The sequence below is a fragment of the Silurus aristotelis genome, assembly GCF_946808225.1.
Source record: "Silurus aristotelis genome assembly, chromosome: 28".
Lineage (NCBI taxonomy): Eukaryota > Metazoa > Chordata > Actinopteri > Siluriformes > Siluridae > Silurus > Silurus aristotelis.
The window spans coordinates 1,220,071-1,232,570 of NC_139601.1; the positions used below are offsets into that span (position 1 = coordinate 1,220,071).

At 40.8% G+C, this 12,500-nt stretch overlaps 1 protein-coding gene and 1 long non-coding RNA gene across 4 annotated transcripts in view; one reads left to right on the forward strand and one right to left on the reverse strand.

The window, feature by feature from the left end:
• The window catches only part of LOC310721844, a 26,688-nt gene extending 14,906 nt beyond the window's left edge, over positions 1-11,782 (reverse strand). Inside the window, exons 1-3 of one of the 3 annotated variants that reach the window (XR_014532206.1) lie at positions 11,736-11,782; positions 10,768-10,874; positions 7,508-7,664 (exon numbers count right to left, since the gene is read on the reverse strand). This is a non-coding gene — a long non-coding RNA (uncharacterized lncRNA). Of the gene's footprint in view, positions 1-7,507; positions 7,665-10,767; positions 10,883-11,735 lie in introns of all 3 variants that reach the window. The other 2 variants (XR_014532208.1, XR_014532207.1) reach the window with 2 other exon arrangements.
• cacna2d3 (calcium channel, voltage dependent, alpha2/delta subunit 3) overlaps positions 1-12,500 on the forward strand; it is a 41,314-nt gene that overhangs the window by 2,063 nt on the left and 26,751 nt on the right. Inside the window, exons 2-5 of the mRNA XM_083533875.1 lie at positions 1,225-1,306; positions 4,551-4,667; positions 7,563-7,622; positions 12,201-12,363. Of these exons, the coding sequence (XP_083390001.1) occupies positions 1,225-1,306; positions 4,551-4,667; positions 7,563-7,622; positions 12,201-12,363 (422 nt within the window). The remainder of the gene's footprint in view (positions 1-1,224; positions 1,307-4,550; positions 4,668-7,562; positions 7,623-12,200; positions 12,364-12,500) is intronic.

The window sequence follows — 12,500 nt, forward strand, 5'->3', positions numbered from 1 at the left end:
ATTATTATTATTATTATTATTATTAATGTAAATAAACTGTATTATATTAACAATATTAACATTAATATATAATATATGAACATATCCATGTTTGTTTCCTTTCTTCTTCTCAGTAATCCATCTATCTCAGCAGCAGAAGGTGCTACTAAAACCTCAGAGCTTTACGGAGGATTTTACGATATTGCAAATTGAATCTTTAATGTGTTTTGTTCGACTGACCCTGTAAAACCGTGCAGTTCTTTACTTCATGCTTTTACAAATATACAGGATTTTGTTTAAATCCAGTGCATTGTTGTGTGGAATTAAATAAAACCTGGTGGATTTGTCATGAGTAACTACATGTTCCAAACCTGTTACACGAATTGGAAGGATTTTATAGATTTATCATCTTACAGTTTTTCCTCAGTTGCTTTGAAATGTTTCTCAGATCAGAACTGAATTTCTCAAAAGTCCTTTTCGCAAATGCTTTGGTACATACATTTAGTTGATTGTTCAGAATTGTCTGATGTTTCCTACATTATCATGTTGATCACAATATATTATACTGGTTTCATCTTAACTTCCAAAACATCTCAGCATCAGTTCATTGCATAAGCCATTAAATGCAAAATGGTTAAACCTGTTGTCATCATCTGTCATCTAAAATTTTGTGGTAAACGTGTTGAATTGATGAATTGAGCAGATGAATTTTAAATGTCACTAATGAAGGCGAGTGAACGGCGTCAGATCAACCAATCATCAACCAGTTCTATAAAACAGGTCAAAGGGGAATCTTGTGAACCTTCAGTTGCAGAGTGAATTCACACAGTGCAAAACACAGAATTACAATTTCTGATGAACAACTAAGAAACAAAACATCTGTACAGTACAGTAAAGTGTGTATCCTGTTCGGTTTCTTGCAATCAATATAAATCAAATATCCAATCAAATTCTTGCAAAAAAATTCATTTAATTTATGAAAAGTTCAGGCTTTTGCAAGAAATCCAATGTATTGTGCTGTTTGTACAAATTGTTTTGAGAATGCACTAGTTTGCAGATATTAAGGATGATGTGCAACTGAAAAACTGTAAAGATACTCAGAACAGAATAAAATACTCCCGAAGATCTCAGAGCAGAGCAGGAGCACATTGAGGTATTAAAGCTGCAGCAGCTCCTGCTTTCTGTTAGTATTGTTCGATAATAAACTACTTTTCTCAACTTTTTTTTTTTTTTTTTTTTGCACAGAGTAAAACTGTGGGCTTCAGCATTCGGTGGTGAAATCAAATCCATCGCCACTAAATACTCCGGTTCACAACTACTGCAGAAGGTACTGTTTCTCCATTGCTGCTCTCTTTACATCATAATGTCCAAAGCTCAGTGTGCAATGATTCATATGGAAGTTTCCCATGTTGTAATAATTCATGTTGTAAAAGTAATAACTGATGAATAATCAGGTTTTCTAGCATTCTAAATGAAGATACCTGGAACCCTAGCTAATAGGGAAGAACATGGAACATTTGAAGGATCCTCTAGACAGATCATTGAAGAACCTTCAAAGGTGTGGAAGATGGCTTAGGTTTATATGGGCTATACTTGTATTCAAAGCAACTCAAAACTGAATTGAAGGTGGAGGATTTCCTCAGGCATTAGCGTAAGATTACCAAGATCTCAGCTCTCAACCTTTGGATTTGTCTTTCTGTACTTCTTTCTCTGTTTTAACCATGCATACAGATGATCATTCATTCATTCATTCCTTTCTGCATGGCTTTCTCTCTCTCTCGCACGCACGCGCGCGCGCACACACACACACACACACACACACACACACACACACACACACACACACACACACACACACACACACACACACACACACACACACACACACACACACACAGCAGTAGCTTCAGGGTGTATTGTTTTGCTCCCAGTCGCTCAGCTGTACACAGATGGTTCAGTTGGAAAAGACTCAGGTGTGCATCAGAGAGACTCAGCTGTTACCATATGTATGTATGTGTGTGTGTGTGTGTGTGTGTGTGTGTGTGTGTGTGTGTGTGTGTGTGTGTGTGTTCTAGTTATGGCTCATTACACACCAAATTTTTCCCGTCTCATCCTCAATCCTCTCTGGACCGAATCAGACAGGAAGAGATAAATTGAATAACTGGAGCTGTGGGTAAATGTGACCCCTGGACGCCTGTCACTCAACACAATCAGGACGTTCCATGTGCTTGTGTGACAATCTAATAATTATATTAAAATTATAATGTTGGTATTAATACTTAAACATATTAGTGTCCTAACAAAGGACTTTCTTTCAGCAATAGCTGTCTATGGGGAACTCTCTTTGTGCTTAATGTATGAAATGAATGAATGAAGATGGAATAAGCTGAGCTGTGTTTTATAATTTCTTTCATACATAGTTTCTCAATTCTTTGCTACAGTACAACGTTTCCTAAAAGAAGGAGACCTTTATAGAGACCAAAATTACTTACTGAACCGTTTTAAAACCCCTAAAGAGCCATTTTTTTAAATGGGTATATTTGGGTGTGAGGTAGTGTCATTGCTAATACCCAGGACGTCTCCACTGATTTATCTACATTAGTTTTTTGGTGCCCTACTATATTGCTGTATACTAAAGCTTTAAGGGATCTTCTGCTGAATTTTACACACATACATGTATATTTGTAGATACTCATTAGGAATGTGAGTGCTAAAGTTTTTCCTATATAAAATGCTAAAAATAAGATGCTAAGAACTCTAAAATCGTATCAATTAAAAGAAATGATTAAACCTACAAGCTTTCTTTAAGTCTGGGTTTGAACCAGTAGAAAGACGAAACTGCTTCTTATCCAAACTCACAGTAATATCAGTTAGAGCACAGTTTATATCTGAAGTGAAAAATGTTGTTGTAAACAAGGCAGATGCATCTGACAGCTTCTGAAAAACGGGATGGCTGTTCTTCTCATTACCCGAGCCAGCAGGACGATCACAGCTCCTGATGAAGGCCTGTGAATTACAGCATGGCGGAGAGAGAGAAAGCAGAGAGAGAGAGGAGAGAAGGAAGAGGAAAACGGGATGTGGGGAAGGGAGGGAGGACAGGCGTGAAATGAAGTGTTCCACTTCAGTACCTCTCCCCACTCCAGACTCCTTCTCACTGTAATGGGATGTGTGTTGTGTGTTCGGGGTAGTAAAGGCTCTGTGCAAGAACATGCATCTGGATTTGTGTAGGATTTGTTGCCCAGAAAACCACGGAGCAGATGTTTGCTATAGTGTGTGATGGGATTTTATGTGTGTAGAAATTATTTATTTCATTTTGAAAAATATTGGTGTAAAAATGAGCATTTTGGTTCAGGTGGTAGAGTTCAGGATGCCTGCGATGTGTTGCAGGCATGTTTTGTGTGTAAGTGTGTGTGTGTGTGTGTGAGGGGGGTTCTGCAGGCTCAGCATTGTCTGAAATGTAGCTCATTATCCCAAGCCACCCAGGCTTGACGCGTTATTATCTTTCTCCTGCGTTCAGACTCAATTTCAATTACTCTCCGTCCACATGTGGCTCGAGTCCCAAACCGTTTTTTTCCCCCCTGCAGCAGACGTCGAGCCGCCCCTCGTCTGTTTGATCTTCAGCCAACTGCACAAATTGCAGCAGCTTTTCTACCAGTCAGAAAGCTGACACTGAGCCCTGTAGTGAGAATAGAGGCATCTCAATGGCCAGTTCGAAATTTTAACCAAAGCTAAATAGCAAATCAGATCATACAGGAGAGGCTCATCATGTCATCACTCGTAGCTTATCAAAGTTCACTTCACCTTCAGAAGGGGAAGAATCAGCATAGACACTGACACTATAAATGCAGGAAGCATTTGACATTTTTCTAGAAAGGATATCTGATGAGTCTGCAAGGCAGCAGATGGATCACTTTGTGTGGGTACTAGTGCTAGTTGGGATAAACCACTTATTTCACAATTCTCAGATTCCCAGATACAGTTTTTTGTGAGATGAGATTTGGGAATCTTAAGAATAGTCTGACCCTCAAGGTCTTTAAATCCATACGTAGCTTCAGGGATCTCGGTATAGATTTATTCCTTAGGATTTCGTTTAATCTGCAAATAAAAATGCTTCAAAGCAGGATGACACACTGAATGCAAAATGTTTGCTTGTTCATTTACACCTATGAGCTCTTGAGAGTTTCGGTAGGTTGGAATAAACCAAATTCTCCAGCGTTAACCCATAAGGACATTGGGAGAACATTCAGAATCCTATGCCCTGAAGCAGCGAAGTGGACATGCTTTTTACCTCACCCGCATGCTTCCCATTGGCACAGCCTATAGACCTAAATCCTTTTGGCTATCTAATGCACTACATGGAGTTTAGCAGCAGAGATTTGGGCTTTTGCTCAGGTCTAATCACAAATTCTCCATCGTTCTGCATCATTATCATTTTTCTGTCAAGTGTTTTTGAAATATTTTGATAATCTAATCATCTGAAATTCTGGTCCTGTTGCGTAAAACACAGTAATATTTCATTGTCATTGTCTGATTTTTCTGATGAGGTGGTTCTTGTACTTGTATCCTTTCAGAAATGTAAGGAGTACGAGCGCACAGTTCAGACAGAGGAAGCCGACGGAGCCAAGCTGGTGCATGGCATCTCTGAGAAAATGGCTGAAATGTTCCGCAGCAAATCTCAAGCCGCACGGGTGAGAATGAGCCTTCAGGACAGTCCGAGTCAGGACTTTTTTTTACTTTTTTTAATTTTTTTTTTTATTTATGCAGCCTGTCTACAGAACATTGTGGAGTGTGTCTATCTCAACACATTGCATAAATTCATTGGTGATTCGGGATCAGATGTAGTTCAGTCCAGTTCTATGTGGAGTGAGTCTAGGCCTCACAAGTGGGTCAAAGCCAGATTTTTGGGTTTAGAAAATTGTTTTAGTTTGTACCATCTGCAGGTTCAGGGGTCACTCCAAGTCAGTAAACTCTACAGGTTCAGTACAAGGTTAAAGTCAGTACCATCTGCAGGTTCATGAGTGAATCTAAGAGAAAGTATTCAATGAATTCGGTGGGAGTGTGACACACTGTGTTAGTTGTAGAAGTGAGTCTGACTCTTGATCATCTAAAGGTTTATTAGGAAAGAATCTGAGTGAGTACACTACCCAAGTTTAGGAGTGAGTCTGAGTCAGTACCATGGACAGGTACAGAAGTAAATCTGATTCAGTACCATGGACAGTTTCAGGAGTAAACCTGAGTCAGTACCATGGACAGGTACAGAAGTAAACCTGAGTCAGTACCATGGACAGGTACAGAAGTAAACCTGAGTCAGTACCATGGACAGGTACAGAAGTAAATCTGATTCAGTACCATGGACAGTTTCAGGAGTAAACCTGAGTCAGTACCATGGACAGGTACAGAAGTAAACCTGAGTCAGTACCATGGACAGGTTCAGAAGTAAATCTGAGTCAATAAGATGGACAGGTTTAGAAGTAAATCAGTGCAATCAGTTCAATTCAAGTAAATTAATTTCTATTTGTATTGCGCTTTTAACAATGAACATTGTCTCAAAGCAGCCTTACACAGATAATGTGTGAGAGTAAAGTTGTGCAGTTAATGGATAGTTAACAGCTACTGAAAAACTGCAGCACCTTTATTCAAACAAGCATCAGAGCTGCTAGAGTTGCACCGATCATATGTTCAGGGTGGAACAACTTCTCCATCGAAACAAAAGGGAACAAAAGCTTGTTTAATGACACTAATAATAATTCTGCAACCAAAAACTCCGAAAATCATGTAGTTTAGAAATAAATACACCCCCAAATGTTTTTACAACCATAACGAGCGTTTCATTTCTTACATCTGGGCTACAACTGGATCCATCTGCCAGCAAGGGTGGAGTGTTCATGAGGGGGCAATAACATCAAAAAATATAAAGGAAGAAGGGATGGGTGAAAAGTACAATTTCTTTTAATTACAGAAAGTAAAATCAACTCCTGCCGATTAGTTTTTTAGTCCACTGTTTATGAAAGAAATTGCGGCTAATAATTAATTATTATTATTATTATTATTATTATTATTATTATTATTATTATTATTATTATTATTATTAATTATACAATTCCTCTGCTGCAGTATGTAAAAAAATATTTTTATTTAATTTGATGTTATACCTATACCTATATAACATATATAAATCTGAAGGTTTTTTTCTTGTTGTTGTTCCCGGATGTGTATAAATCATAGTGTATAAATGAGTGTGTAAACGTGTCTCCCCTCCACACCGCGGTCCCCCGCGTCTCAGTGTCACTGTGGTTCTCTCTAAATGTGATGTGTGTGTTATTGATGTGATAGAAATCCCGTTATCACAGAGTCGCAGAGAGAGAGAGAGAGAGAGAGAGAGAGAGAGAGAGAGAGAGAGAGAGAGAGAGAGAGAGAGAGAGAGAGAGAGAGAGAGAGAGAGAGAGAGAGAGAGAGAGAGAGAGAGAAAGAGAGAGAGAGAGAGAGAGAGAGAGAAGCCCACCTGCATTATGTTTGTGCGCTTTAGTACACAATCTGTAGATATGAATTCAGCTGAACTCAACAATAGCGTCTACATTAGCGCCTGTTTTCAAATGCTCGAAAAGCGAAAATCTGCATTAAAGCAAACATTTTGCATAAACACCTTGCCAGGATTTATAGTCACTGAATTAGAATAGAATATATAACTGAAATATAAATAGAATATATTACCACTCTTTAAACAGGCTACAGTATGAAAATGAATGATAAACCGGTGCACTTTTTAGGAGAAAAGTGCAGGGGATTATTTGGTTAAATGTAATTTCATGACAAAACACGTGTCTTTTATTAACCTTCAGCTCTATTTCAGAAAAAAAAAATTATAATAAACATCATTTTTCCAACACAATTTTATAGGAAAAAACAAAGACTAAAGTGTAGACACGTTTACTGGCTAATAGTAAAAATAAATAATGAAGGGACTGTTTGTTTATAATAGAGGAGAGGAAATTAAAGAAAGGAAAGAAAAGGCAGTCATTAGCGCAGAAATAGAAAACTGACTTAAGCGTTGAGTGTTTTGGTGTAATTCTTTTTCTAAACCCGTCAGTTATTCTCTAAAATAGACATTTTAAAGGAAAAATTGCTAATCGGCTGTCAGAAATTTACAGCTGCAGGTTTGCTGTGACTTGCGTTTTGTTTACGTTGCACCAAATTTCAATGACCTACTGCGACATTTTAATTTCCTGTCCTCAGGCAATACCCGCCACACACACACACACACACACACACACACACACACACACACACACACACACACACACACACACACACACACACACACACACACACACACACACACACACACACACACACACACACACACGCTAAGGTGACCCGTTAATAGAGCAGAGACCTCAATTACTCTGTAAGTAGGTTAAATGAGTGTTTGTTGGATGTGATCTCGGGCACGTGTCAGTCCGCCTGGGACTGATTTTAATTAGTACAGTAACACAAACACGTTCTCATAGTTGAACATTTGAAATCTGACCTCTGTGTCTGGAAGCTCGAGCACGAGGAGAGTTACAGCTGTTGTTCTCCTGCAGAGGCTGGTGGAGGCGGCGGAGGAGGCGCATTTACAGCACGAGGAGAATCCCGAGCTGCAGGTAACAACTGCTCCAGAACATGTGCATGTCTTCCAGAACAATCTGTAGCGGGAGAAAAAACATCTTAACATGGTTCACACAACACACAGCCAATCTCATACACTCTAAACGTAATAAATAAATAAATAAACAACAAAAATAATTTATAAATGAATAAATACTTAATATCCCTGAGATGAGACCTGTATCTCACACTTCAGTGTCCACTCCATCTACAGTTCATGGGAATTCACTTTATTAGGAACAATGTATTTATGTGAAAACCTCGATCTATAATAAATAAATCAATAAAAAAATAAATAAATATAACGTTTTATTTATAATTGACAAAATAAATGCAATAAAAAGAATGACTCAAGATTCAAATAAATATGAAGTCCTTATTTAAAGCTTTTCAATATTATAAACTTATAATTAAATAATCTTAACGCGGTTTGTTTTGTTTGAAAATATATATATAAAAACTATTATAGATATTTGATGTTTTATATTTGGTTGGGTTTTGTCTGTAGTCATGAAGTCTGTAGGATGGAGAAATGTCCGACATGATCGGACACGTGTGTTGGGTTCTGGTAAAATGTCCGACATGATCGGACACGTGTGAACCCAATTCAGGGTTCACACGAGAGGCTCTGACTCTCCTGGTCCCTGGTTGTGTGTTTGGGGTGTAGTTTTGCAGCTTCCCCTTGTCCCCGGTTTGGGACTGTGACTGACTCTTCTGGTCCCTGGTTGTGTTTGGGGTGTAACCCTGCAGCTCCTTCGCGGTTCCCCGCTCGGCTTTATGATTAATGGCGTGTCGAGTCCGAGCTCGAAGCGGGAAATTCACGGCAACAAATTGCGTTTTGAGAGAAATCAGTGACTGCGGCTTCCACGGAATAATAAACTCGTTACCAAATTCCTTTCAGCAATGAAAAAAATCCAGATTCCAGAGGTTAATGACGAAATCAGCGTACCGCATAAGTGAATAATTTATTTATATTACTATTAATAATAATAATAATAATACACACACACATGTGCATGGCTGCATTATTATACCTCTGCTGCAGGAAGATTTGCGTTCATTCCCTGTAACGGATGTTTTCCAAAATCTGTCCACTCATCAGTTTTAATGGAGTGAAATTTACTCAATTTAATACAAATTTATTATTATCTCAATTTAAATGGCACCGGGCAGAATTCAAGAAATAAGTACATTTAATTATTTAACACAAATAAAACGGATGAGACTTTTATACAAGTGAATGTATCTTTATGCGAAAAAAGGTCAAATAATAAAAAAAAAAGTAATAAACGACCTACTCATTAGCATTAGTTTAACGAGCAATATGCAAATTAAGGGCATAAACCACGCCCCCTGTCTTTATTAACCTTTATTAATTAGGCTTGCTCACTACGGTGACTACAGGGTTTCTATACTCAGCATTCAATTTGTACAAAGATCTAAAAGTGTGCGCGAACGCGTTTGCGCACATGGTTGACACGTGCAGGCTTTGCAACATATGCAGCTCACAGCTTGAAAGAGACAGTAGGCAAAGTTAATGACAATTTGTTAGACAGGGAAGTGTGTGTGGTTTGTGTGAGCCAGAGAGACATCAATTGACACTGTGTGTAACAGATGAAGACTTGACAGCATGTGTGTGTGAACATGAGTGTGAGCGCGTGAACACCCAGTACACATTCCCCGGGAAAGCTGGTAAAAAATGGTTGTCCACTGACGCTCCCCATCCTACTTGGAGATTAGGAGGTTCAAAGAAAAATGGATGAAATGACCCAAAATAGGTGTGCCAAGGTTGTAGCTTATTCAGAAAGACATGAAGCTTTTGGTTAGCTATTTTCTTTTACCAATCAGAAGATTCAAGCAAAAATAAACAGCATAAATAAATTACAGCAACAATGAAACTTGAAGCATGAAAACTGGGGTAAAAGTGGGACAGAAAAGGAGACTTCGAACAAATAAACATGAAATAACCTAAAGTAGAAGTTAGTTATTGAATAGTTTAAACTATGCGAAAACTTAACACGAGGAATCACAACACTTGCATAAATGTAACATCAAAACCAGACATGGGAAACTAATAAGAACAAAAAGAGGAAGCACACTAAAGGTCACAGGACTCGGTGTACAAGGGAAGACTAAATACAAAACAGAAATAAAACAGACTTACACAGGGACTAAATACAACACACTGACCGCCCCCACAACTCACTGCTCCGGACGTGAAAAATCCAGATTGCAAAGCGACGCAACGACCTTGTGCGGAACTCGGGGGCGACGCAACGACCTTGTGCGGAACTCGGGGGCGACGCAACGACCTTGTGCGGAACTCGGGGGCGACGCAACGACCTTGTGCGGAACTCGGGGGCGACGCAACGACCTTGTGCGGAACTCGGGGGCGACGCAACGACCTTGTGCGGAACTCGGGGGCGACGCAACGACCTTGTGCGGAACTCGGGGGCGACGCAACGACCTTGTGCGGAACTCGGGGGCGACGCAACGACCTTGTGCGGAACTCGGGGGCGACGCAACGACCTTGTGCGGAACTCGGGGGCGACGCAACGACCTTGTGCGGAACTCGGGGGCGACGCAACGACCTTGTGCGGAACTCGGGGGCGACGCAACGACCTTGTGCGGAACTCGGGGGCGACGCAACGACCTTGTGCGGAACTCGGGGGCGACGCAACGACCTTGTGCGGAACTCGGGGGCGACGCAACGACCTTGTGCGGAACTCGGGGGCGACGCAACGACCTTGTCGGGGGCTGGGGAGCAGAGAGACAACCTTGTCGGGGGCTGGGGAGCAGAGAGACAACCTTGTCGGGGGCTGGGGAGCAGAGAGACAACCTTGTCGGGGGCTGGGGAGCAGAGAGACATCCTCTGTTGTGCCCAGGAGCAAAGTGTCTTTATTCTGCCGAGCTCGGGAGCGATGAGACTACCTTGCCAGTGCTCAGGTACAAATCTACTACCTTGCCTGGAGCTTGAGAGCGATACAAAACCCCCAGCAGAGCTCGGGAGCAAAGCTTCCTACCCTGCCAGATTTTGCAAACAAAGACCGTTGTGCCGGGGCTCGGCAGTGATGCAACACCTCCAGCATAGTTTGGGAGTGATGAGTCTACCTTGCCAGTGCTCGGGTACAAAGCTAATACCTTGCCCGGAGTGATGCAACGCCTCCAGCGGAGCTTGGGAGCGAAAAAAAGACCTTGCAGGAGCTCGGGAGCAGAGAGGCGACCTTGCGGGAATGGTGAAACATCCTCTGAGGAGCTCTGAAGAAAAACAGAATTAAGACTGGAGTGGTCTAGTCAAAGTCCTTACCTGAATCCTATTGAGATGCTGTGGCGTGACCTTAATAAGGCGGTTTATGCTCTAAAACACTCCAATGTGGCTGAATTACAACAATTCTGACCAAAATTCCTCCACAGCGCAGCAACAGACTCAGTGCAAGTCATCGCAAACGCTTGATTGCAGTTGTTGCTGCTAAGGGCAGCCCAACCAGTTATTAGGTTTAGGGGGAAAACACTTTCACACCACTGTAAGCCTGACTTAGTAGACAGTGATATGAACTTTTCTCCAGAATCCCGGTGCTACATAAAACAAAACTACATAACTGAACACAGAGCCAAGTACTAAACCAAGTTGGCCTGGCCACAAAGTGCATTGTGTGCAAACAGTCTTGAACTAGTTTTAACAGAAAATGAACAATCAGGCCTCAAACACAAAAAGCTCATTTGAAATTCAGGCATCAAATAACCAACAAGAGCACAACTAAACAGGGTCAACAAAAATACTCAGACAAAAAAGACCAATAAGGGAAAAACTCTGGAAACTTAAGACACCAAATCAGAAAGAACACCGCTCTAAAACTAAAATGATGCAGAAACTGGGCAGGAAACCTGGGGAGCCGAACTCAAAGCATTACAAAACAATTACAAAACTGTTCAACATTAACAGCTTAATAGTAGAATTAAATAAACAGCTGGGAAACTCGAAACACAATTCGGGAACAAGGTGGGAAACTCAGAACATAGAAACGCAAACAGCATAAATAAAATAAAGGGTGAAAATTGGGGAAATTCGGAAACAGAACAGTAGACTAAGAACAAAAACAAATTAATACCTGCTAAAAGGTAAATAACAGCACATGACTATACAATAAACCAACAAGAACAAACTCAAAAGGGCAACTTAAATACACAGAGAACAAACAAGGTGCAGGTGGAACACATTAAGTAAACAGGTGTGGGGGAGGGGGGAGTGTTAGAGTCCAGTGGCGGCATCTGGTGGCCAAATCACAATAACAGTCACAGAATATCAGGATTCTGACAGTCTTTGGCTTTTTCAGGGAAAACAAATCTTTACTTGTACACAAAATGTTCTTTCTGGGTCGCACAGTGAGAATCAGAAGATCAGACAAAATGCAGTTAATCCAGACACATGTTGGGAATGATGTGGTGATGGAGAACACAATGTGTGTCGTGAATTTTTGCTGCATGATGAATTTTAAAGGTGTGTGTGTGTGTGTGTGTGTGTGTGTGTGTGTGTGTGTGTGTGTGTGTGTGTGTGTGTGTGTGTGTGTGTGCAGTACGAGTACTTTAACGCGGTCCTAATAAACGAAGTGGATGAGGATGGGAACAGCGTGGAGCTGGGAGGAGAGTTCATCTTGGAGCCAAATGATCACTTTAACAACCTGTCAGTGAACCTCAGTCTGAGCGTAGTGCAAGTCCCTACCAACATGTACAACAAAGGTAAGCTGGACACACACACACACACACACACACACACACACACACACACACACACACACACACACACACACACACACACACACACACAAGGTGACGAGTAAATGATTGCCTCCTGTCACGGAAACATTGCAGTAAAC